Here is a 24474-nt window from a genome sequence, read left to right on the forward strand (position 1 = left end):
CCAAAGACAAATTGTCTGATTTTTCTCTTGGTACAATAAATGATTCTGTTTGAGGAGTTTGAAATTATTTATAGAGCACTACAAAATATAAAGTTTAGATTTAAGATACTGGAGTGATGGCATGCTAACAAGGAAACTTGTGTTTGTTTCTCTGTGGATGCAAACAACTGCCACATTGTATATTCACACTTCCTGACATAAAATTGCTCTCTTCCAGTCGTGTTTATTTCACTGCCTGTGATCTTTGATATCTATATGTAAAACAGTGTTGCATACAGTGTTGTATGCAACATTGTATGTGGACCAGATAATGTTTAAACAATGTTAGCATTGTCCCATAATTCATCTCTTTCCTTATAAGTAGGCTTTTCTTCACTTGTGTTTAATTGTTACAGAACCATGTGCCAGCAATTATTTTTCCCCCCAACAATGTCTTCATAAATTGCTCTCGTATCATCCCCAATCCATAATGAGATAACTTAAAATATTTTAGCTGTTCTGTTGAGCTGTTAGCTGAGCTGTTCTTTAACAAAGTTGTATTATCCACCCTATGTAAGTAACATACCACTGTAATTTTTGCCATAGGGACAGTCTGGAGTGCTCTTGCAACTGTTTGATTGGTATTAAAGTCAACTTAGCGGTTTGAAAGTATGCAAATGCAAGTAGATAAATAGATATCACTGCGAAGGTAACAGCATTCCATGCACCTCAGTGTATAGTCATGCTGGTCACATGACCTCAGAAGCGTCTTTGGAAAATATGGAGGTGAGTACCACCACCACCCAAGAGTCAGTCATGACTGTCAGGGGAAACCTTTATCTTTTTTTAAAAAGTCAAGGAACCTGAGGGGAGGTAGCTACAATCAGCTCAGCATCTAATGTCTCTATGCTGGTATAAGCATAGCACCTCCTTTTTTTGACTGAGAAGCTTTACCAGTGCCATTCTGGATAAAAGAAGTTGGGAAGCCTCTGCCACCTTGCATACCATCTGTAGGATGGGGAAAGTGAGAAATAAAGAGACTTTCCTCCTTTCCTGGGTAACTTTTGCTACTCTGTGGATTGTCTATAAACATGACATCTGATCTTCATGATAGGAAATGAACTTGCTAATTTACCAGGCACCTGCACTGCCTTACAAGTCATTTGAAGTTGTGGAAGACTGTACAGTGAAGCAGAAAAACTCTTGCTTTACTGGGCAGCCTTCACCAACCTGTGGATCAGCTTTACTAGGTAGCCCTCCATCTCTTTACAGGTAAACTTCTGTTTATCTGAAAAGAGATGGAGGGCTACCTAGTAAAGCAGCAGCAATCTCCTGTTTACTAGACAAGCCCCACCTGCATTGCTTGCCTAAAGACCAGTACCTGCTTTTAACAGATGGTTTTTAACAGATCCACAGATTCCAGGCATCTGTCAGAACTCTCCACCAAACACATCAGTGTTGTGTTTGGCAGATGGTTTATTACCAGAAGCAACATGAAAAAAGGAGCCAGGTAGTAACACCAAAGGGTTTAACCTAGAACTTGGTTCAACAGCTTTTGCACATGCTGCTGCACCAGAATTCCTCCTTCTGGCAGTGAGGCAAAACACAAGCTTTAGAAGCAGAACAGAAACTAGTTGAGGACAATCAATTAATGTTACTATAGTTTTCTGATTTCAGCTCTTTGACTCAGCAGTGAGGGAAAGCCCATGTTTTGTGTCTTCTAAATGAGGGTTATTTTTTCAGCCTAATTGGTAGCCAAAGAAAAGCAACCCTCATGAGTGTTGATCACAAGAACTTTGTTGATCACAAGAACTTATCAATATTAGTGTGTATTATACATCCATACATAAGCCCTGAATTCACTATAAGTCAACATCTTTATGATTTGGATATACTATGCAGCTGATAGAAATCTGTCAGATGACAGCAAAACAATCCAAAAAGGTTTTTAAAAATGTTTTCAGTTCTGCTAACAGCAAGGCCAGCAAACTGGCTTTAAAAGCTCTTCAAAGCTCTTTAAGATATTCATTTCTAGTAAGAATAGAAATTGATTACAGATTTTGCATTTGTCTCAGATTTCTATTTTTCCTCAATTTTCCTTTATTTACTGAGAATCAGGCACATTCATTCTTCAGTTCTCTGATCTTTTTTTTTAGCACCAAAACTGTTGTGTACCCAGATCAATGCTAGTGCATCTCATGAAGTTGCTTTCTCACTGTGATTGTCATTTTATTGCAACATTAATGACAAGAGGACTGCCAGGAAATGCTGTTGCAACATCATCCGTACTCTGTTGGCGTTAAGCTGGTATATACACAGTACATAGGTAAACTCAACGATCTACTTCTTTGCAAATAGAGGACTGGACATCTGCACTCAGAATGGGTCGAGCAATTGTCTGGACTGGTAATCTTATATTCAATGTTTGAATGTTGAATGTTTGTGCTGTGTGGTTTACAAAATTTCATTCTTCACTTATTTATGCTTCTGTGCAACTATGCAGTATACTTTTTCTATATAAAATTCATAGAAAGATACATTAATTTACTCTAAATAGATATTTCTATTACAAAGGCCACATTTTAACAGGTTTGTGCTTTCAAATCTGTTTCTATCAATGGAATAGTGGAAAAGGTATAGTGGCACATGACTTCGGTATCTCAGTATCTTTAAACAGGGAACTAAAGTAGAATACAAATGGCCTTTTCAAAGTCTTTCCCTTATTTGTGTTGTAACTTGTAGGTTTGTTTCAATGCAATTTTCAAGTAGAAAAATTCTCCAATATGTCTGGGCTGGGTTTCACAATTACCAATGGAAGTGGCATAGCCTGTCTGATTTGTTCTACGCAGGCCAATCGGCCCAACGCTGTCTTGCAAGCTTCTAATGGTGAAGCATCCAAGGATCCATAGACTATAAAAATATGGGCACCAAAACTATTTGTGCTACTTCTTCACTTTCCTGATGCAGGAGCCATAGGATTCTACCATAGGATCTTTGGTACAATCAAACTTTGGGAGGTCTATACATCAATATGAAAGATTGTAGGGAAGTTAGGAAAGGAATAGAAGAAAGACATGAAGAAATAGTCAGTTGACAGTTTATTTTGCCAAAAGCAATTTAGCTCGGGTGGAAAGGAATCTGGGAAAAACCATTCGAAGACATTCTGTCTTTATTAGCTCACTACAAAGAAGGCTGAGAAATTCCTGTAAGAGTTTTCAGAATTCTGTATTTATCCCAGACTAGCATTCAAGGAAAATCTATGTAGTTCTCACTTCTTTGATCTTGTTCGGCTCTATCCAGATAGATAATCAGATCCTCATTCAGGTTTGCATGGATGGCATCAAGGAATTTAGGTTTTCAATAGCTGTGATGGAGATTGGTTACTGCCCTTATTCTATGTTGGAGATACAGTATATGTATTTAAAGTTTCAATTAAAAAGATAAACACTAAAGCAAACTAAAAAAAAATAGAAAAATAAATAGAAAAATAAAAATTAGTAAAGAAAAAAGAAGCATATAAAGAAATGTCTTCTCCCTTCATCCCAATATGATGGGATGTATAAACAATTATAAAGTATAAATAAATATATAAACAATTTTAGTAACTTATCACCTTCTCTTAAAATGCCACTAATGATCTCTTTTCCCCATATCTCATCTCTTATCTATAAACAAATCCTTAAAGCCTTGTTAAGTATTGATCACCAACAGTCAATTAAAGTTTACTAGATGTAACAACATATCTATTTTAGCCTTGATCAATCAAACCAACTTTATATTCCTTCCTTTAACAATCTTAATGTTTAGTCCTTTCAAAGAATATCTTCGAACTTGATTTCTTTTTATTTTTTTCTCTGTCCCTTTCCACAAATTTCTTTAACAGGTTTTTTGTAAATTCAGTATAGGAAAACTATCCAGGTCACTCTCTTATTCTGTTATTTATATATACTTTTTAACTATTAAGACATCAGCTAGTTTCTTTTCTATGTCCAGTCTAGCATTTTTTTTCTATATAATTCCTGTAGCGGCATAGCCTGTCATTTTAAAACCCACTTTCAGATCAGTCTGAATTTTGCCAGGTAAAACTTGTTTCTCTTTGTATAACATTTTGAAGCCAGTTTATATATAGAGGCAGACACTCTTAAAATTAATTTCTGGGTCCATGGTTCAAAAATACCCTTCAATATGTCCAACATTAAAAAAAATTGCTTTGTTCTACATTAGTAAGTCAACTTTATGTGTTCTGTAATTGTAATCTTTACTTCCTTTTGATTCCCTCTAGTGTCCAACCTTCAAAGTCTAATCTTATCATTTTTTTAAAAAAAGAGAATTCTTTAAAAAGAATCACCTTGAACTGCAAGATGAGCAGCAAATAAATTAATAATTCAAAAATGAAACCATTTTCCATGGGAAAAATTCTTATAATTAATTTTAAAATATTATTTCAAATCTATTTAGACACTCTGTTTATAACTTTCCAAAATCCAAATTCTGATCACCCTTTTGTTGTGCATTCCAAAATGTATTTTTAAAAAGTTTTTAAAGTTGTACTTAAAACTTATTTTGCTAAAGATTGAAATAAACTCACATAGTACTGTAAACCTTATCAATTGAAATAGCTGAAAAGCAGTTAACAAGCAATTTCTGAAACTGGTTAGAAAAGGAAGTATGCAAATCCATTGACCTTTTGAAGGCTCTGACAACACCTTCAGCAAGATGCTTATTCCCTCATCTCACAGAGCAGTAAACCTGGAGACTGCTGTCTTGAGGTCTCATCACAAGAAGCAACTTCCAGGAGCACTTGTGAATGATCTCAAGTCCTCTCCTTGTCCAAAGAGAGACTGCAAAGAGCTAGTCTACTTGCTCTTCATTTTGTTGTGGTCATCTAAATGTGGAGCTATTTTCAGTTCACCACTTCTTCCCAGAAATCCCTTTAAATGAAAGATTCTGGATAAGCAAAATAGATTAGAGGATCAGAACTGGCATGCAGAGGTTAAGAATGTACCCTTCTGAAAGTAACCCATTCACTCTGCATCCAATTTTTATGTTTTTCTTGACATACCCAAGTCATACTTCCAATAATTTCTCTTCTGACATACTCAACTCTCACTTGCTATGCAAGTAGAAGCATTTTGCATACACAGCCATTTTCATTTCTTTCAACAAACATTCCACATAAGAGACCACACATTACCTACTACAGTAATGGAACTAGCAGCTGCACATTTTAAAATGAATCCATTCATTTCTCCATCTTAGTAAAGATTTCAGTGTGACACACCAATTCATTTACTTGCTCTAAATTTCTGACATGAATAGATTGCAAAAGTTAATTCATTTTTCCTATGAACTTGGGTTATCAGTACATTTCATTTCAGATTCTTATGCCTCATTGTCTTAAACTAGTTATCTGACATGTGCCACAAATCATGCAGGTTTGCAATCACAGAATTGTCTGCATATAAAAGACATACATTTCCATCCCAGGCTAATGCATTTCTAACAGTCCTCCAATGATTCCTCAGACATAAATATATTAAAAAGGTAAAGGTAAAGGTTCCCCCGCACATGCGTGCTAGTTGTTTCCGACTCTAGGGGCCGGTGCTTATCTCCGTTTCAAAGCCGAAGAGCCAGCGCTTGTCCGAGGACATCTCCGTGGTCATGTGGCCGGCATGACTAGACGCCAAAGGCGCACAGAACGCTGTTACCTTCCCACCGGAGTGGTCCCTATTTTTCTACTTGCATTTTTACGTGCTTTCAAACTGCTAGGTTGGCAGAAGCTGGGACGAGAAACAGGTGCTCACTCTGTTACATGGCACTCGGGATTCGACCCGCCAAACTGCCGACCTTCTGATCGACAAGCTCAGCATCTTAACCCACTGAGCCACCGCGTCCCTATAAATATATTAAAGAACCCAAAAGACATCATACAATCTTGTCTTACAATGTATTTCATTGTTGAAGCATTCACTAAGCACTCCATTTACTTTCTTACATGCTTTACTTCTATATATTGTACACTTGTTGCATTCAGCAACCAACCAGTCTTCAACTTCATTTTCATAGGAAAAGTTCTATAATTCACACCTATATGCATTCACTGTATTAATAACGCATGGTAAAGTTTCCTGTTTGCTTTCATACATTTCTTGGCAACCTGCTGAAGAGGAAAAATCTAGTATGTACACCCCCTACTTGGCACAAAAGGATACTGCACTTCATAATTTTACTTACTGATGCTTGATGTACTCTTTCTGTTAGAATTCTACCTTCCTACACATGTTTAACAAACCAATACTTCCTATGGGGTTTGCATTTGTTCTCAATATTTTTCATTGTATGAAAAGTGTTCTCTAACTTCATTATTCATGCTCTCTAACTTCATTATTTGTGTGTTTGTGTTTCTGTGTGTGTGTGAGAGAGAGAGAGAGAGAGAAAGAGGGGGGGAGAGGGAGAGAGAACTAAATTACCAGCTTTACTCATACCTGGTCACAGATACCACTCACTGCTAATGTAAGTTTAATTCAGTTTTGACACATCTTGGCCAGGATGCCACAATTTTCATCAAACATACCCACACTATTCTTAAAGAAATACGTTTTTTTAATCTACAGGCTACCTTGCAAAGCCAACATATAGTTGCCTGTACCTCATCAAAGGAGATAAAAGGAGTTTTCTGGCACACTCAAAGTGAAATATAAAAAAGCAATGATAGCAAATATTGATCATATTATGCACCAGTATCTTAAATGCAAAGAGGCTATATTAGCTCATTTGTCTTCTATTTTCCTTTTATTCTAGGTTTAGCTGTCTTGCTGTTTCTTCACTGCAGTAAGTAATCATATAGTACCATCTTATTTCCTAATGAATCATAAGAAAACAGGAAAGATTAAGGCTCCATTTATTGGGCTCTGATAAAATATTCCGTAATGAAATCAACAATGGAAAGCGCATGAAGGTTGGTGATATCTTTCATGGGCCCTAGCAGCATGAGAAGTTAGATTTAGACATTCACCAACCATTGCAGCAATATAAGGACAACAAGTGACAAGTAATTGTTTATGCCAGATAGTCACTTTTGTGAGATGGGTTGTGACATACTTTGCATAGTTCAACTTCATTAGAAAGTGATTTACAGTATTAGAAGTTCTGCTATTTGTGTCGTTTATGTTTCTCTGTGTTGGCATTCTTCATGGTAGCCAATCCTGATATTGTAGAACGTCAGCATACACCCACCCTCCTAGAGAATTAAATATTTGGTGGATGTTAAACAAAGGCAGAATATTATATTTCCCCAAAGAAATGGGAAAAATCTTAGGCAGAGAGAGACCCCAGTCTCCCTTTCTTAAGGCAGAAATGCAATTTGACAATCCTTTCAGAAAAGCTGAGGCAAACCATTCATAAGCAAAATGCCTTCAGCTCCACAGTGATAGGATTAAGAATTTACATACCCCAGCCAAAAACTAAAAGCAGGGCATGACCTTTAGAAAGTAATAGGATTAATCCTATGTACCCTCTTCAGAGTAACAAAAGACATAAAAGCCTACCTCATTGCACAACCCCCTGGAGCAAAGAATGTATAAATGCCCACCTATCCCAACCCCATATGGTCAACTGTCCCAGAACCACATGCTACTGGTGGTTCTGCTCATCATTCAACCTTCTTTCCAAACTGCCAGCCTCCATTTTATTTTCAGCATCTTAGCCTCTATTTTAATTCCTCCTGGCTTGGCCTGGATCTGATGATTTTTCTTTCAACAATATATTTTATAGACATTCCTAAATACTCATATTTTCATTATCCAGGTCTTTTTATGAATGTTATATATGCATGCATGTGTGCATTTTAATCAATGCTTTGGATAAATAATCTTAAAATATGTAAATGCTTTATATTGCTTTATGATGTTATATTGCTACTTAATGATATTGTTATTCAATCAATACACCCCCAAAATTTATGCAAGAAGTGTTAAAATTAAGTAATAGAAAAAGTAAATAGGACCCTGATGATGCTGTACCCAATGCCAGTGAACGATTGCCCCATGTCTCTGTGTTGTCTTTTTTATTCAAATTGTTTTAAAAATTTAACTGTGCCGTTTTAAAGAAGTAGTCACAGTGAAATAGATGATGATTTTATTCTTCCCCTTTTAGTGGACCCTTCAGAAAGGAACTCCAGGAGAGTGTCCATATTCTGCTTTATTCCCATTACTAGTTCACTATGTTTAGAACAGGGGTGTCAAACTCAATTTCACTGAGGGCCGCATCAGCATTGCGGTTGCCCTCAGGGGGCCAGGTGGGTATGGCCAGGGTGGGCGTGGCCTACTGGGTGGGCGTGGCTAGAGTGCATATGGCCTGCTGGGTGGGCGTGGCCAGCTCTACATCATTCGCATCAAGGGTGCCTATGAGGGCCTGGGCAGGAGTGGGACAGATCTGGGGGTCTCTGGGGTCTCTGGGCCAGGGCCAAGGCAGTGGGGGCCGTTCCCTCACTGTTTCCAGGATGGCTTCGTGGGCCACATGAAACCACTTCGCGGGCTGGATCTGGCCCCCGGGCCTTGTGTTTGAAATGTCTGGTTTAGAACCTTATAAAATTTTTGAGTACTATTTTCAAATTATCATTTTATAATTTTACAGTTTAAATAACAGATAGTGAGAAATAAGATTCATTCATTATTAATTATTATTAATTTTATTTGTATACCGCCCTTCTCCCGAAGGACTCAGGGCGGTGTATTATTATTAATAATAATTTATATTATTTATATCTATTTTGCTAATTATCCCTTAAGTAACTTACAGTACTAGTTACTACTGCATTAAAGTTTAAGTAGTTGAATAATTTGCTAAATAGTTTTAGTAAGCTAGCAAATTAGCTCTGTTTATTTTAGGGAGGGTGGGTACCTTTAATGTTCTATTATATTTATTTTTGTCCTGTCTTAAATGTGGATTTAATTTTGGTCACTGTTCATGATAATAAAGATACAAAACTAACATGTCTTAATTTGGTTTCTTCCAGATAGGTTGGATTATTTTTCTTACAACTGACCATGATGGTTGGGATTTTAGGGAACTGCAATTCAGTATATCTGGATTTTGCTAGTTTAGGAGTAAGTCATTAAACAGATAAGCCAACAAAAATGTCTTATTTTCTTGGGAGGAGTGACTAACTGAACAGACCAAGATGTCTTTCATATACAATCTCATTTCCACAGGTTCTGCTTTCAAACTGATTTGCTATTTCACCAACTGGGCTCAGTACAGGCAAGATAGAGGGAAATTCTTGCCTAAAGACATTGATCCCAAACTGTGCACTCATCTCATTTACGCATTTGCGGGAATGAAAGACAATAAGATCACGACGGCAGAGTGGAATGATGAACAGCTCTACAAGGATTTCAATAACCTTAAAAAAATGTATGGAGCAAGTGGGGAGGGTTGGTGTAAGGGGTCTTTCCAGAAATTCCTGGAACTGGGATTTTGCATTATATGTAGTAGAAGGAAGTAGGTATATAAAAATTTTACACAGGGAACTTTATAGAAGCTGAAGCAGAAATGTAATCAAGGCAATCACTTGACATAATATAATAGTACCCATATATTTTTTTTATTTTTATTTTTATTTTAATCCCATTTATATCCCACCCTTCTCCGAAGACTCTGGGCGGCTTACAATTTAAGCACAAACCAATGTGCTTAGCAATAGCAATATATTAGCATCTTTTTTAAAAAAAATTCACTTGTAAAGTAGATTAGTAAGAATAAGGAACAGTGCAATTGTAGGCAATGTGCTTGCTCAAAATGATTACAATCCCTTGAAAGTTTTCAGTAAAGAATGCAGTTCTGTCCTTATTCTCTTCCAACCCCTAGGACTACACTAGAAAACAAAAGTTTTTTAATTCCTTTTGTATAATAAACTGGTGCAGCTTGGAAAAATGGCAAAAAGTTCATTTTGCATACATTGTAAAGCACCAACCTGGATCAGGCCCAATGAATTTTTCTAAGCCTGAAAAACACATACAGTATGCAAGATAAACTAGTAGCTCTACTAACCAATTTTTTTTTCTCATTTAGGAATCCAGGATTGAATACACTTTTAGCTATCGGTGGATGGACATTTGGTAGTCCAAAGTAAGAACCTCAGAGATATCTATGGAGGGGACTGTATTCATTATGTTATGATGAACAATACTAGGTGGCAACTGCCAAAACACAGGACTAATTCTTGGGATGCTTTTTCTGTGGCCCTCTTTGAGGGTCCTACTTTGCAATTATTTTTATTGTTGTACATTGCTTTGTGATTATTTCCTATAATACTGCTAATAGTAACAATGACTGCACAAGATGAATGAATGAATGAATGAATGAAACTGTAATAAGGAAAGTCAGCAAATGTGCATAAAACTAGCTACTGTACATACTTAATAATGTAGTAATATAATATTCATGTTTCAAAACCTGTTTAAAAACATCAAATATTATTTGGAACTAAAATTGGGGAAAAAAATAGAATCAGGCTGAAGGAAGATTTGTTTGGAAATACGTTATTTGGGTCTAAGTATCTTTTCAAGTCAAAAAACATAGAACGTTTTTTTTAAAAAAGGTATTAACTATGTCTTCCCCCTCTGTAAACTAACATAAAAAGTTCATTTCTATGGAAAGTGTACACCATATTCTATAGTATGGGTACTGATATTGGATAGGAACACATATGATATATGTACATGACAAAGTCAATTGGTATCCTGTTTGTTTGATGTCCTCATATCTTCTTTGGTAGATTCTCTGCAATGGTAGCTACTGCTCCCAATCGCCAGATATTTATTTCTTCTGCGGTTTCATTCCTCCGAAACCATGGCTTTGATGGCTTAGATCTAGACTGGGAATATCCTGGTGCCAGAGGCAGCCCTGCAGAGGATAAACAACGTTTCACCTTGTTAGTTCAGGTACTGCAAAATTTTAAGTTGATGAAAAAATGCAAACAGCAAATAAAAAGTTTCTTGCTGCAATGTTATTTTATACTAGCGAATTCTATGTATGGTAGTGTTAGTGAATCAAAACATCAGGGAATATCCCAAAAGTTGTATAGAATGAATGCTATTTAATAATTACTGTATTACTAGAACCAAGTCTTAACAGACTTGCATACACAGTTACTAGATTCCAAAATGTAATATAGGGATACCTATTTTTTATCTAAATCTAAGACCCCCACAATGGGATGGTACACATCAAATGCTCAAATGTAAATCTGTTAATAAACACAGCAGGTAAGCAATACGGATTTCCCCCCCCCCCCTTCTGTTCAATTGTGTGTGATTCTCGGAGATTTCTTAGACTTCTTGCAGTTTTCTTTGCAAAGGTTTTGCCTTTGCAAAAGGCAAAATGGTTTGCCTTTGCCTCCTTCCAAGGTCTGAGAAAGAGAATGATTAGCCCAAGGTAACTCAGCTGGCTTTGTGTCTAAAACAGGACTAAAACTCTATGGCTCCTGTTTTCTAGCCTATGCCTTAACCATTACATCAATCTGGCTCAAAAGCGATATGTAATAGATAACTTGGGGTGTGTGTGAAAGCCCTAATAAGCAGGCATATACATAGAATGAAGGCTACTGCTAAGCTTGTAAGCCGCCCTGAGTCTTCGGAGAAGGGCGGGATATAAATGGGATTAAAATAAATAAAAATAAAATAAATAAACTAAAAAACTCTTTAATAAAAATAGAACTCAAACAAGAAGTATCCTGGATTTGCAGTTACTTTGGACACAAAAGTGACTGAATTGGTATCACTATCCACTCATTCAATCACCTGCTTCTTTTTGAGTTACCTACATTTTTAATTTATATTTTATTTTATTTTTTTAAAAAATGACGTGGGTAAAACTAATGCTGTTATCTGCTTATCTTAGGAAATGATGAAAGAATTTACAGCCGAAGCCCAGAGGACAGGAAAGAAAAGACTCTTGCTTAGTGCTGCCGTTGCTGCTGGGAAGCAGACTATTGACAATGCTTATGAAGTGGACAAGATCTCAGAGTGAGTATATATGCTGGAAAAATTATTAACTAGAATGGCAAGCATGCTCACATTTAAATTAATTGGCTCCAACATTGTAAGTTAACAAGTTCTTATTCCTTAGTTGTAAAATATCATGCTTTGTGGAATCATTCAAATTACAGGTAGTCCTGCAGTTCGTTCAGTGACCGTTCAAAGTTACAACAGCACTGAAAAATGTGACTTACGATCATTTTTCATAGTTACGACTTTTGCGGCAACCAATGATCATGTGAACAAAATTCAGATGCTTGGCAACTGGTTCATACTGTGACTAGGGGGGCCTTCGCCCAGGTTCGCCTGGTGCGCCAGTTGCGGCCCTATCTGGACCGAGATGCCTTGCGTACAGTCACTCATGCGCTCGTGACCTCCTGTTTGGACTACTGCAATGCTCTCTACATGGGGCTGCCCTTGAGGACTACTCGGAGGCTTCAGCTGGTGCAGAATGCAGCCGCGCGAGTGGTAGTGGGGGTTTCCCGATACTCCCATGTAACACCTCTACTCCACGAGCTGCATTGGCTTCCGGTTGCCCTCCGGGTAAGATTCAAGGTGCTGGTAATGACCTATAAAGCCCTAAATGGCATGGGTCTGGATTACTTACGGGAGCACCTGCTGCCAGCATCAACTTCCCTTCATCCAGTGCGCTCCCACAGAGAGGGCCTCCTTAGGGTGCCGTCGGTCAAAGAGTGTCGACTGACGACCCACAGGGGGAGGGCGTTCTCTGTGGGCGTGCCAGACCTTTGGAACCGTTTACCAGTTGAGCTCCGGATGGCTCCCGACCTTCACTCCTTCCGACGTGACCAAAAAACATACTTATTTGAACAAACTGGCCTGGTCTGATGGGTTGGGGTATTTTAATATTAATTGTATTAATTTTTATTGGAATTGGGCTGTATTATTTAATTCTTTTTTAACTTTTGTACATTGTATTTTTATTGTATTTGCCCTGAGTCCTTCGGGAGAAGGGCGGTATAGAAATTAAATTATTATTATTATTATTATTATTATTATTATTATTATTATTATTATTATTATTATTATTATTATTATTATTATTATTATTATTATTATTATTATTATTATTATTATTATTATTTATGACCATTGCTGTGTCCCAGGGTCATGTGATCACTTTTTCCGACCTTCTGACAAGCAAAGTCAATGGGGAAGCCCAATTAACAACTGTGTTACTAACTTACCAACTGCAGTGATTCACTTAACAACTATGGCAAGAAAAGTTGTAAAATGGGGCAAAAGTCAGTTAACAAATGCATCACTTAACAACACAAATTTTGGGCTCAATTGTGGTCGTACGTTGAGGTCTACCTGTATGATATTAAAGATGTAATTCACATAATATAAATTTTCTTACTTTCCTCATAGATCTCTGGACTTTATCAACCTCATGACATATGATTTTCATGGAGCCTCAGATGGAGTCACAGGACATGTCAGCCCCCTATTCCCTGATACTGTATGTGATATACACTATTTTTATCCCATAGAGAATCTTTATATTTAGATTTAGAGAAATGATCAAAAGTAATTACCTATTTAACACTTGTTACATTCAGAAAACAATTTAGCAAACAGAGATTGAGAATCAGCATGCTGGTTTAGAATATTTTATTCAACACTTTCCCTTTTAAAATATTCATGTTGTGCACCTGAAAAATTATAACTTGGTCACTAAAGAGTGACTCTCAGTCATTACTAGCTCCTTAAAACTGCTAGTAAAAAGATCTGTGAGACCTGCTTTTTAAAATAATTATCATTGTATTTCTTTTTTAAGAGTTAAGCTAACTGATTTTGCCAGGATGTTTGCGAACTTCTAAGTGGGCATGAATGCTGCTAAAGCATTCATGGGGACTGGCCTGCCCCACCTGCACCAGTAGAGAAGGCATGCTGTGATCCCGTCAGCCAAGGAATTTCAGCTGACTGGATCTGGAGAAGAGCCTTCTTTGCTGTGGCTCCTACATTCTATCCTCTGAAGTGACTTTGGCTCCCACCCCGCTGACTTTTCATAAGAGCCTTAAGACCTGGCTCTGATAGATGGCTTGGGGACCCAACAGGGGAGCTTCATACTGGAGGTGGTTGACTAATTAAAACCTAATCCCACCTCCTCCACTCCCTGTGTGTCTGGCTCCCTCTGTTGGCACCTTGAGTCAATGACTTATCTGTTGTATTATTTTATAATGGATGATTTTAATGTTTTATGTTGTAAGCCGCACAGAGACGTTGGTTACAAGATGGATACAAGATAAGCGACAAATACATTTCACAATAAAATAAATAAATAAATAAATAATAAGGTATGAGCAATGATTACTAATACTAGCAGAAAAGATGTATTAGAAAGATCACAGTATAAATTTAATATGCTAGTTATTTAAACTGAGTGCACTGAAGCTTCCTAGGATTGTGCACCATTCAAAAATGATTATGAAGAAGTACTTAGGACGTCATGTATTTAAAATTATTTACTGAGATTCAGGGTAAATATAGTGCAAATGTCCCCCCCTCCCCAAAAGAGGGGAAAAATTATCCAGGCTGAAAATTGTAAGTGTGAAAGTCAAAACCTAGAAGGAAAAAAGAAACAAGAGGGTGGCTCTTTATTCTGGGGTATCAGAATATGACTTTGCCTAGAGCACCAAAATGTCTCAAGCCAGCCTGCATGGTTATAGGGTTATATGTCATACGTCTCTGAAATTCATTCAGTCTGCCCCTTCCCCTTTTTTCAAGTTTGGATGAGGAGAAAGTCTCTGCAGTAAGGAGTCTAGTTCAATCATTCCAAATAACTTCCTAATTATTTTTAAAATGTTCTAAGCTATGTTAGATTTATTTGTATGCATGAGTCCAAAATATTGAATGTTATTCATTAATCATATCTGTTACAAGTAAAAATATCTAGATTATTCTGTAGGCAATAAAGGAACATACACTATTCCTTACAAAAACAGATTATTTTTGTAAAAAGAAAAATTCTAACTATGTAATTCAGATAGGAAAACACAAGTTTCAAGTAATATAAAAGGTTTTTTTAATCTTATGCCACCTTAGAATGTTGTTGTTGTTGTTAGTTGCGAAGTCGTGTCCGACCCATCGCGACCCTATGGACAACGTTCCTCCAGGCCTTGCTGTCCTCTACCATCTTCTGGAGTCCATTTAAGCTCACACCTACTGCTTCAGTGACTCCATCCAGCCACCTCATTCTCTGTCGTCCCCTTCTTCTATTGCCCTCAATCTTTCCCAGCATTAGGCTCTTCTCCAGTGAGTCCTTCCTTCTCATTAGGTGGCCAAAGTATTTGAGTTTTAGCTTCAGGATCTGGCCTTCTAAAGAGCAGTCAGGGTTGATCTCCTCTAGGACTGACCGGTTTGATCGCCTTGCAGTCCAAGGAACTCGCAGGAGTCTTCTCCAGCACCATAGTTCAAAGGCTTCAATTCTTTGGCGCTCAGCCTTTCTTATGGTCCAGCTTTCACTGCCATACATTGCAACTGGGAAGACCATAGCCTTGACTATACGCACTTTTGTTGGCAGGGTGATGTCTCTGCTTTTTAGTGTGCTGTCTAGATTTGCCATGGCTTTCCTCCCAAGGAGCAAGCGTCTTTTAATTTCTTGGCTACAGTCCCCATCTGCAGTGATCTTGGAGCCCAGGAAAATAAAATCTGTCACTACCTCCATTTCTTCCCCATCTATTTGCCAGGAATTGAGAGGGCCGGATGCCATGATCTTGGTTTTCTTAATGTTTAGTTTCAACCCAACTTTTGCACTCTCCTTCTTCACTCGCAACAAGAGGCTCTTTAGTTCCTCTTCACTTTCTGCCATTAGAGTGGTATCATCCGCATATCTTAGGTTGTTGATGTTTCTTCCGGCAATCTTAATTCCAACTTTTGATTCATCTAGCCCTGCCTTTCTCATGATGTGCTCTGCATATAAATTAAATAGGCAAGGCGACAGTATACAGCCTTGCCGGACTCCTTTCCCAATTTTGAACCAATCAGTGGTTCCGTGTCCAGTTCTCACTGTTGCTTCTTGGCCCGCATATAGGTTTCTCAAGAGACAAATAAGATGGTTTGGTATGCCCATCTCTTTAAGGACTTGCCACAGTTTGTTATGATCCACACAATCAAAGGCTTTAGCATAGTCAATGAAGCAGAAGTAGATGTTTTTCTGGAACTCTCTAGCTTTCTCCATGATCCAGCGTATGTTAGCAATTTGATCTCTAGTTCCTCTGCCTCTTCGAAATCCTGCCTGTACTTCTGGTAGTTCTCAATCCACATACTGGTGGAGTCTAGCTTGTAGAATTTTAAGCATAACTTTACTAGCATGAGAAATGAGTGCAATGGTGCGATAGTTTGAACATTCTTTGGCACTGCCTTTCTTTGGAATTGGAATGTAAACTGATCTTTTCCAATCCTGTGGCCACTGTTGAGTTTTCCAAATTTGCTGGCAAATTGAGTGTAGCACTTTTACTGCATCGTCTTTTAAGATTTTGAATAGCTCAGCTGGAATACTGTCACCTCCACTAGCTTTGTTGTTGCTCAGCTTTTCTAAGGCCCACTTCACTTCACATTCTAGGATGTCTGGCTCGAGGTCAGTGACCACCTCATTGTGATTGTCAGGGATGTTAACCTCATTTCTGTATAGTTCTTCTGTGTAATTTTTCCACCTCTTCTTAATCTCTTCTGCCTCTGTTAGGTCCCTGCCATTTTGGTCCTTTATCATGCCCATTTTTGCATGAAACGTTCCTTTCATCTCTCCAATTTTCTTGAAAAGATCTCTGGTCCTCCCTATTCTATTGTTTTCTTCTATTTCTTTGCATTGTTCATTTAAGAAGGCATTCTTATCTCTTCTAGCTATTCTTTGGAATTCTGCATTTAATTGGGCGTATCTTTCTTTTTCTCCCTTGCCTTTCGCTTCCCTCCTTTCCTCAGCTATTTGCAAAGCTTCCTCAGACAGCCATTTTGCTTTCTTGCATTTCTTTTTCTTTGGGATGGTTTTGGTTGCTACCTGTTGTACAATGTTACGAACCTCTGTCCATAGTTCTTCAGGCACTCTGTCTATCAGATCTAATTCTTTAAATCTATTTGTCACCTCTACTGTATATTGAACAGGGATATGATTTAATTCATACCTGACTGGCCTAGCGCTTTTCCCTACTTTCTTTAATTGAAGCCTAAACTTTGCAACAAGAAGCTCATGGTCTGAGCCACAGTCAGCTCCTGGTCTTGTTTTTACTGACTGTATAGAGCTTCTCCATCTTTGGCTGCAGAGCAAATAGTCAATCTGATTTCTGTGTTGACCGTCTGGTGATGTCCATGTGTAAAGCCGTCTCTTGGGTTGTTGGAAAAGAGTGTTTGCTATGACCATCGTATTCTCTTGACAAAATTCTATCAGCCTGTGCCCTGCTTCATTTTGTACTCCAAGGCCAAACTTGCCTGTTATTCCGGTTATCTTTTGGCTTCCTACTTTAGCATTCCAATCCCCCATGACGATAAGGACATCATTTTTGGGTGTTAGTTCTATAAGGTGCTGTAGGGCTTCATAGAACCGGTCAATTTCATCCTCTTCAGCACCAGTGGTTGGGGCATAGACTTGGACTACTGTGATATTGAATGGTTTGCCTTGGATTCGAACTGAGATCATTCTGTCATTTTGAGGATTGTATCCCAGTATTGCTTTTCCTACTTTTTTATTGACTATGAAGGCTACTCCATTTCTTCTGAGGGATTCTTGCCCACAGTAGTATACCTGATGGTCATCTGAATTAAATTCACCCATTCCTGTCCATTTTAGTTCGCTGATACCTAAGATGTCGATGTTTAGTCTTGTCATCTCTTGTTTGACCACGTCCAGCTTTCCTTGATTCATGGATCTTACATTCCAGGTTCCTATGGAGAAAAAATCTTTACAGCATCGGACTTTCCTTTCACCACCAGACATATCCACAGCTGAGCGTCCTTTCGGCTTTGGCCCAGTCGCTTCATTCTTTCTGGCGCTACTAGTACTAGCCCTCTGCTCTTCCCCAGTAGCATATTGGACGCCTTCCAACCTGAGAGGCTCATCTTCCAGCATCATATCGTTTTGCCTTTTGGTACTGTCCATAGGGTTTTCATGGCAAAGATACTGGAGTGGTTTGCCATTTCCTTCTCCAGTGGATCACGTTTTGTCAGAACTCTCTGCTATGACCTTTCCATCTTGGGTGGCCCTGCACGGCATAGCTCATAGCTTCATTGAATTACGCAAGCCCCTTCGCCACGACAAGGCAGTAATCCATGAAGGGGCTTAGAATGTTATCTACGTGTTAAACTATTTGTTCTTTGCCTATACAACATCCAGTGAAAATATGGATGAAATATAATTTTGAAATACCTTTATTATTTTTCTAGTATCTATATCTTAAGCATTTGTAGATGGAGACAGGATATTACAATGTCAATATATTAACCTTTTTCCTACAATTCGGTTTGTTTCCTGCCTATTCCAGATACTTCATGGGTATAAATAGTGAACGACATCCAAAATGTTTGAGTGACAATAGAGTTTTACTCATTAGTTCCTTTCTATAATCTTCCTTGCATTCCTTACAAAGCTGCTGCATAAATTCATAAGATCCTCTAATCAATACAATATGTTATTGGTAAAATTCCAAATATTTCTGAATTATAGTTTCTTAACAGTTGGCAATACTGATTGATACAAGTTTAACTGCAGATCAAAACGTGGAAGACGAGGGAGTTCCTCACCCATCTGAAAGGAATAAACTTTTCCTCAGTATGAAGTGAAAGGCTATTTTGTTGGGAAGAAAAATTGCCAGTCTGAATGTCTTAAAATAGAACCGTTTTCCTTGGTAAATGTGACAGTAACTTCACCGATATACTTATGTTAGGATTGCAGCATAACTGAATAATAAAAGGGTTTAGCCGCAAAACCAGACAAAATGGATTGAAGTCTTGCTTATTCATTTATTTCACCAAAGGACAATGCTGTGAAGTACTGGAAGAGCAAGGGAGCACCACCTAAAAAGATCATTCTGGGAATTCCTGCCTATGGACGAACCTTCACCCTTTCTACTTCACAGAATGGAGTGAAGGCACCAACTTCAGGGCCTGGCACAGCTGGTATTTACACAAAAGAGAGAGGATTTTTGGCTTATTATGAGGTAAGGAAAAGATATATAGTTATGACCCCTTGACTTTTCCAAACAAGGATAAATTCCAAAAAGCCCAGCACTTGCTCATGTTTGATCCCCTTTGGTAGATACTGCATAGATGTATTGATATTTTTAAATCGTACATTTACAAGTATACAGGTTGGCAGTGCTTTTTTTGTAAAAGAAAAAGGTGCCGGAACTCACACATGTCATACAACCTGCCTTGCCTACCCTACAAGGTTCCATCCAAAAAAGGTGCCGGAACTCCGTTTTGAGCATTCTATGAGAAAAAAAGCCCTGCAGGTTGGTATACAGTAGGTGAATCGATCTGTATACTCACTGCTCCCAGAACATATCTCCAGAATGAAACATCTTGGGTATTCAGTCCTAGATTACTACTTCCTTATTGTGGGATTGCAAGGATATTGCCTTCTTGTCTCACTATTCTGTTTTCGATTGCAAACCTAATCTTAATAGATACAAGGAATGAAAACAGGGAATCATTTGTTGTTCCTTGTCTCCTACAATTTGTCTGAAAACTTTCTAATGAAAACTTGGGCCAAGTGCTAAAGATGCATTCTTGGAATATCCTGAGTTATTCATACTTCTTTGCCAAGCCAAAATGCATCTGTCTCAAGTCAAGTATGTACTCTGTTTCAGATCTGTGAGTTTAGAAATGGTGCTACCACGAAAGTGATTGAAGATCAGAAGGTTCCCTATTCCTTCAAAGGAAACCAATGGGTAGGATACGATGATGTCAGCAGCATTACTAATAAGGTAAGGATGGTATATTTTAATTTAAATGCTTATGTATTCTTCTAGCATAGCTCAGCAACCTTTCTGTTCATAAATCACAAGATGGTAACAACATAGACTGGTTAATGGTTCTTTATATGTGAAAGGCGTTTTTGTAGAAATTACAATAGTCCTGGTTTTCACTAAGTGTATATCAGTGGAAACCTATGGTTAATCATATTTTCCTCAGACATATAACCCTGTAACCATGCAGGCTGGCTTGAGACATTTTGGTGCTCTAGGCAAAGTCATATTCTGATACCCCAGAATAAAGAGGCACCCTCTTGTTTCTTTTTTCCTTCTAGGTTTTGAGTTTCACACTTACAATTTTCAGCCTGGATAATTTTTCCCCTTTTGGGGGGAGGGGGGACATTTTCACTATATTTACCCTGAATCTCAGTAAATAATTTTAAATACATCAAAACCCATTGTAGCCATAGGGGAACCATTTTGTAAAATTATATTTTACACTAGTACATGAGTACATGAGTGCACTAGTGTACTAGTACATGAGTATAACTTTGATTAGTTGATACACAACTTGCTCGGTCAGTACCTTCCTATCTAACTTTGGTCTTGCATTATGAATAGTAGTTTCCCGAAGTCTATAGCTATAGTAATAATTTCTTTCTCATGCCTTGCAATGTCTGGCTAGTGTGCTATTCATTACTGCTCAACCAATTTATGGGTGTTTTCAAAAAGGGTAGAAAGAAAAAGTTTTAAAGCACCAAGGAAGGATTACCAGATTTTATACTAATATTTCAGCAGTCTTTTCAATTTTTGCACCCCCTACAATTTGGTGCCCTAGATAAGTTCCTATTGCCAGGCCCAGCACCATCCACAAACCATGGCAAATCATGGCAGCTGAAACTGTTGAGCAATATGATTTCTATTTGAGTTCAAGCCTTTGAATTCCTATTTTCTGTTTCATTTAGGTCCAGTATTTGAAAAAAGAAAACCTGGGAGGTGGTATGGTGTGGACCTTAGACCTAGATGACTTCAGTGGCTCCTTTTGCAAAGAAGGAAGATACCCACTTATTCACACTCTGAAAAAGCAGATGAGTTCCACAAATTAATTGGGTAATATTTGGTGGTTTTTTTCTTGAAGTCATATTTTAATCCCAAGGTCAAAAGGAACCAAGCATTTACCCAACATCCTCATTCTACTGGTATTTCCCATTATATAGCAATGTCAAGATATGAAAAGTTTCAACACTTCTGTAAAAGGGAAAGCCTTTTCTTTACCATAATGCTCAAGATCTTATATCACATTTTCCCCAGTACAAACATCTATAGCCATCTGAAATAGTAAAACTTACCAGTATTTGCCATCTTGCCCTCTGATATGGTTCCGGGGGGGAAAAAGCTTTATTGAATGACTCTAAAATCTAGTATTAAAAAAATCTTTTGGGTTACATTGTCAACATCACAGACTTGTGTTGAGTTTGTAAGGTTTTGCTCTCCCCTAGTGAAGATATTCAGAGGCAGTTCTAAACAATGTCACTAAACTTGTGCAAATTGGCCATGATAAACCTTAACGAGGCACTTGGTCTCATGGAGGCAAGTAACTCCTCCTTGATAAGGAGTCCACAAGGAAAAAATCTGCTTTCCCTCGCAAAGGGATGGGAGGGGAACTTATGTTATTTTGGAAAGCGAAGAGGCATAGCCTCCTTATTTCTCTGAGTAGACGTGGTGCTGGGAGGGGGAAACATAGAAAACCTTTTCCCTTTCCACTCAGGATCTTTGTCCCCATGGGCACAATAAGCACAAAAGGCAACAGTATAAAATACACTGATTGCATGTTCTGTTGAGAGATTATTCATTTTAAGAGCAACAGAGTTGGAAGGGACGTTGGAAGTCTTCCATGCAATATTTGTCAGTGCAGCATGAGCAGGCAAGAAAAGGTTGCCAGCCGTGTAACCTATACTGAATAGAAAAGATTCTAGAGCAAAATTTGATTTTAAAGAATCTTATTTCATTTCAAAGGAATTGCTACCGTAGGAGGAATAATATGATATGTTACGGTTCTACTATGTCCTCCAGTTTTGATTTTCTTTTTAGATAAATATAGTATGCTTTTGGAGAACATAAATATTTCTAAAATGTCACTTAACCATACTATTTTGCAAAAGATTTTACGGTTATTTTCCCTTTTTTGCCCCCTTTGTAGTAAATCAGATTTAACCACATGGAATAGTCTTTGAGAACCAATGAAATGATCCAGGCCCATAGAAACATTTCTTGAATAAGAAGATATTTTCTTTTATTTTTACAATTATCTCTCTCCAAAAACAATCTCCAGAGTGCTGGAAAAAAATCCCCTTCCCATTTAATCTTATTTTATGTCCAGGCAGGTACATTATATCCTTAATCCATTTGTTGGACTTAATCATAAAAACAAGTTTAGAACAACTATTAAATGTTATTTGCCCTCCTAAGGCACAATGAATAAACTGAACAATACTAGTATTATACTACATGGAAGTTAATGGCAAGATAAAGCAAATTTTCCTTCAGAAAAATATTCTACAGTGAGACATAGAAAACACTTCTTACAGTGCAATTAAGTGGAGGCAACTCTATGCTGGGAAGAGGGAGTGAATTTATTTTTTCTCCACATAAAACATGGATGGAATAGGTTTCTTTAAAAAAAAGTAATATCCTTATATTTATTATGATTCCTTCCCACAACTAATTTGTGATGGCGTATTGCCAGGCCTACATTTCTAAATGCCACACTGAATTAGAGTTTGCAGAATATTCTTGTCCTTTCAACAAGACAGATATAAACTAAGATTTGCAGCCCCAAATCCATGGAACATTTAGCCCCCCCCCCCCGGCGCCCCAGTCCAGAATGGATCCCACTTAGCTTGCTTTTACAGGTAAAGCCAAGATATATCTTTTTTGTCACACCATTGAATTTTGGAATTCAGTTGTTAATAAATATACTTTGTTATTAATAACAATAATAATCGTTGTTATGATGACCCCTCCAACAGAGGAGTGATTGGGCAGAATACACAGTTAAACAACAGAATATACAATTAAAATTTTTGAAACCATGACAACAAAACCACCCAAACTAAAAACAACCCATAATAATTGAAAACATGAAGACCTGACTCCATACAAATGGAGTCAGGTCTTAAGGGTCTTCCAGAACACCATATTTATTGGGGGGGGGAGAGACACACTACTGAAGAGGGGCAGCAACAAAGAAAGTATTTCATAGGCTGTAAGCTACCCAGTTTAGGGGAGGGCTAGAAATAAAGTTGAGAGAGACTGTGTAGCTTGAAATATTGCTAAACTAATGTTATTCTTTTGGCAGGTTTTCTCTTTCAGTTTCAGCAACATTTCTGAAGATGAATACCAACTGCTTCACCAGCAGCAAACAGCTTTTCACTTTTATGAGGCTAAAGGGAACTATAGCATATTAAATTATGAATTATATATTAGACTATAAGTAATTGGATCCAACAAGTACCATTTCCATATGCTGGGTCCAGTAAGGCTAATGCTTGACAATCCGTATAGATGTTGCAACTATTTTAATTGAAGCACTGATCCTCACCAATCCCAAAGATAATCACATTCTACAAATAGCAATGTATTGTCTCTAAATTAAACTATCCATTTTTTCCAATGTATTCATGAACACATTTCTCTAACCTTTAATAAATGCATACGCTCCTTTGATTCTTTATTCCAGTGTGTAAACAAGATATTATTACTTCATAATAATATTAATTACTATTTTATAGTAATAGTCTAAAGAAACAAACTAATTGCAGTCATAGCAGTTATATTTTTCTTTGTATCCTTACACATTACAGTAGCAGGTTATATTAAATAATAATGGCCTCTCTCTATTTGAGTCTATCTACTTTGCTGCTGGCATCCTCTTTTCTTTTCTTCCACCTTTCCCAGCATTACAGACTTCTCTAGAGAGCTAGGTCTTTGCATAATGTGTCCAGAGTAGGATAAAGATTCAGCTTGTGCTGGAGATAAATTTGATAGAAAATTAACTATGGCATACATACTATTTTACATGAGCATAGTGCAGCAAAAAAAAAACCAAGCGTTATAGCTCTGTCATTTATACAGGCTGAATACTGTGCTAAGAATAAGCATGGATGGAGCTTCCATGGCTGAACAAAATATTGCTAATGAAATAACCAATTCCAATCACATTATCTGAAAACACAAGAAGTACATGTACAAAGCAGTCCAGATCCAATTTAAAACATAGAAACAATGTATATAGACTATGTACAAATCTATTTTTCACTTGACAATATATGTGGTCAAGAAATTTCTTTCATTATTTTATTTGATTAATTCATGATAATAAAAGGCAGAATAATCACTTAGGTTTATACATTTATAGCATGACTTGAGTATTAGTTTCTAAAAAAAACAACCTATGGGCTGCATTTATCTTTCCTTATGTTGAAATTGGAATTATATATCAGCTATGTTTGTGTCATTGGTCAACTCTGCTT

At 37.4% G+C, this 24474-nt stretch overlaps 1 protein-coding gene across 1 annotated transcript; it reads left to right on the top strand.

Moving 5' to 3' along the window:
• The first annotated feature begins 2345 nt into the window (after nt 1-2345).
• On the top strand, nt 2346-23657 carry LOC308666334 (chitotriosidase-1-like). Its single transcript, XM_081325071.1, has 11 exons — nt 2346-2385; nt 6781-6810; nt 9192-9393; nt 10051-10107; nt 10757-10922; nt 11881-12005; nt 13407-13497; nt 19004-19186; nt 19838-19954; nt 20908-21052; nt 23301-23657. The coding sequence occupies exons 1-10, from the start codon at nt 2361-2363 to the stop codon at nt 21046-21048; spliced, it is 1137 nt and encodes a 378-aa protein (XP_081181197.1). The 5' UTR covers nt 2346-2360; the 3' UTR covers nt 21049-21052; nt 23301-23657.
• The last annotated feature ends 817 nt before the right edge of the window (nt 23658-24474 follow it).

This window comes from Vipera berus (assembly GCF_964194415.1).
Source record: "Vipera berus genome assembly, chromosome: 3".
NCBI lineage: Eukaryota > Metazoa > Chordata > Lepidosauria > Squamata > Viperidae > Vipera > Vipera berus.

Coding starts and splice junctions, on each gene's coding strand:
- LOC308666334 (XM_081325071.1), top strand. CDS start 2,361: ATGGGTCGAGCAATTGTCTGGACTG. Junction 19,187..19,837: donor GATTTTTGGCTTATTATGAG/GTAAGGAAAAGA, acceptor ACTCTGTTTCAG/ATCTGTGAGTTTAGAAATGG. Junction 19,955..20,907: donor TCAGCAGCATTACTAATAAG/GTAAGGATGGTA, acceptor TGTTTCATTTAG/GTCCAGTATTTGAAAAAAGA.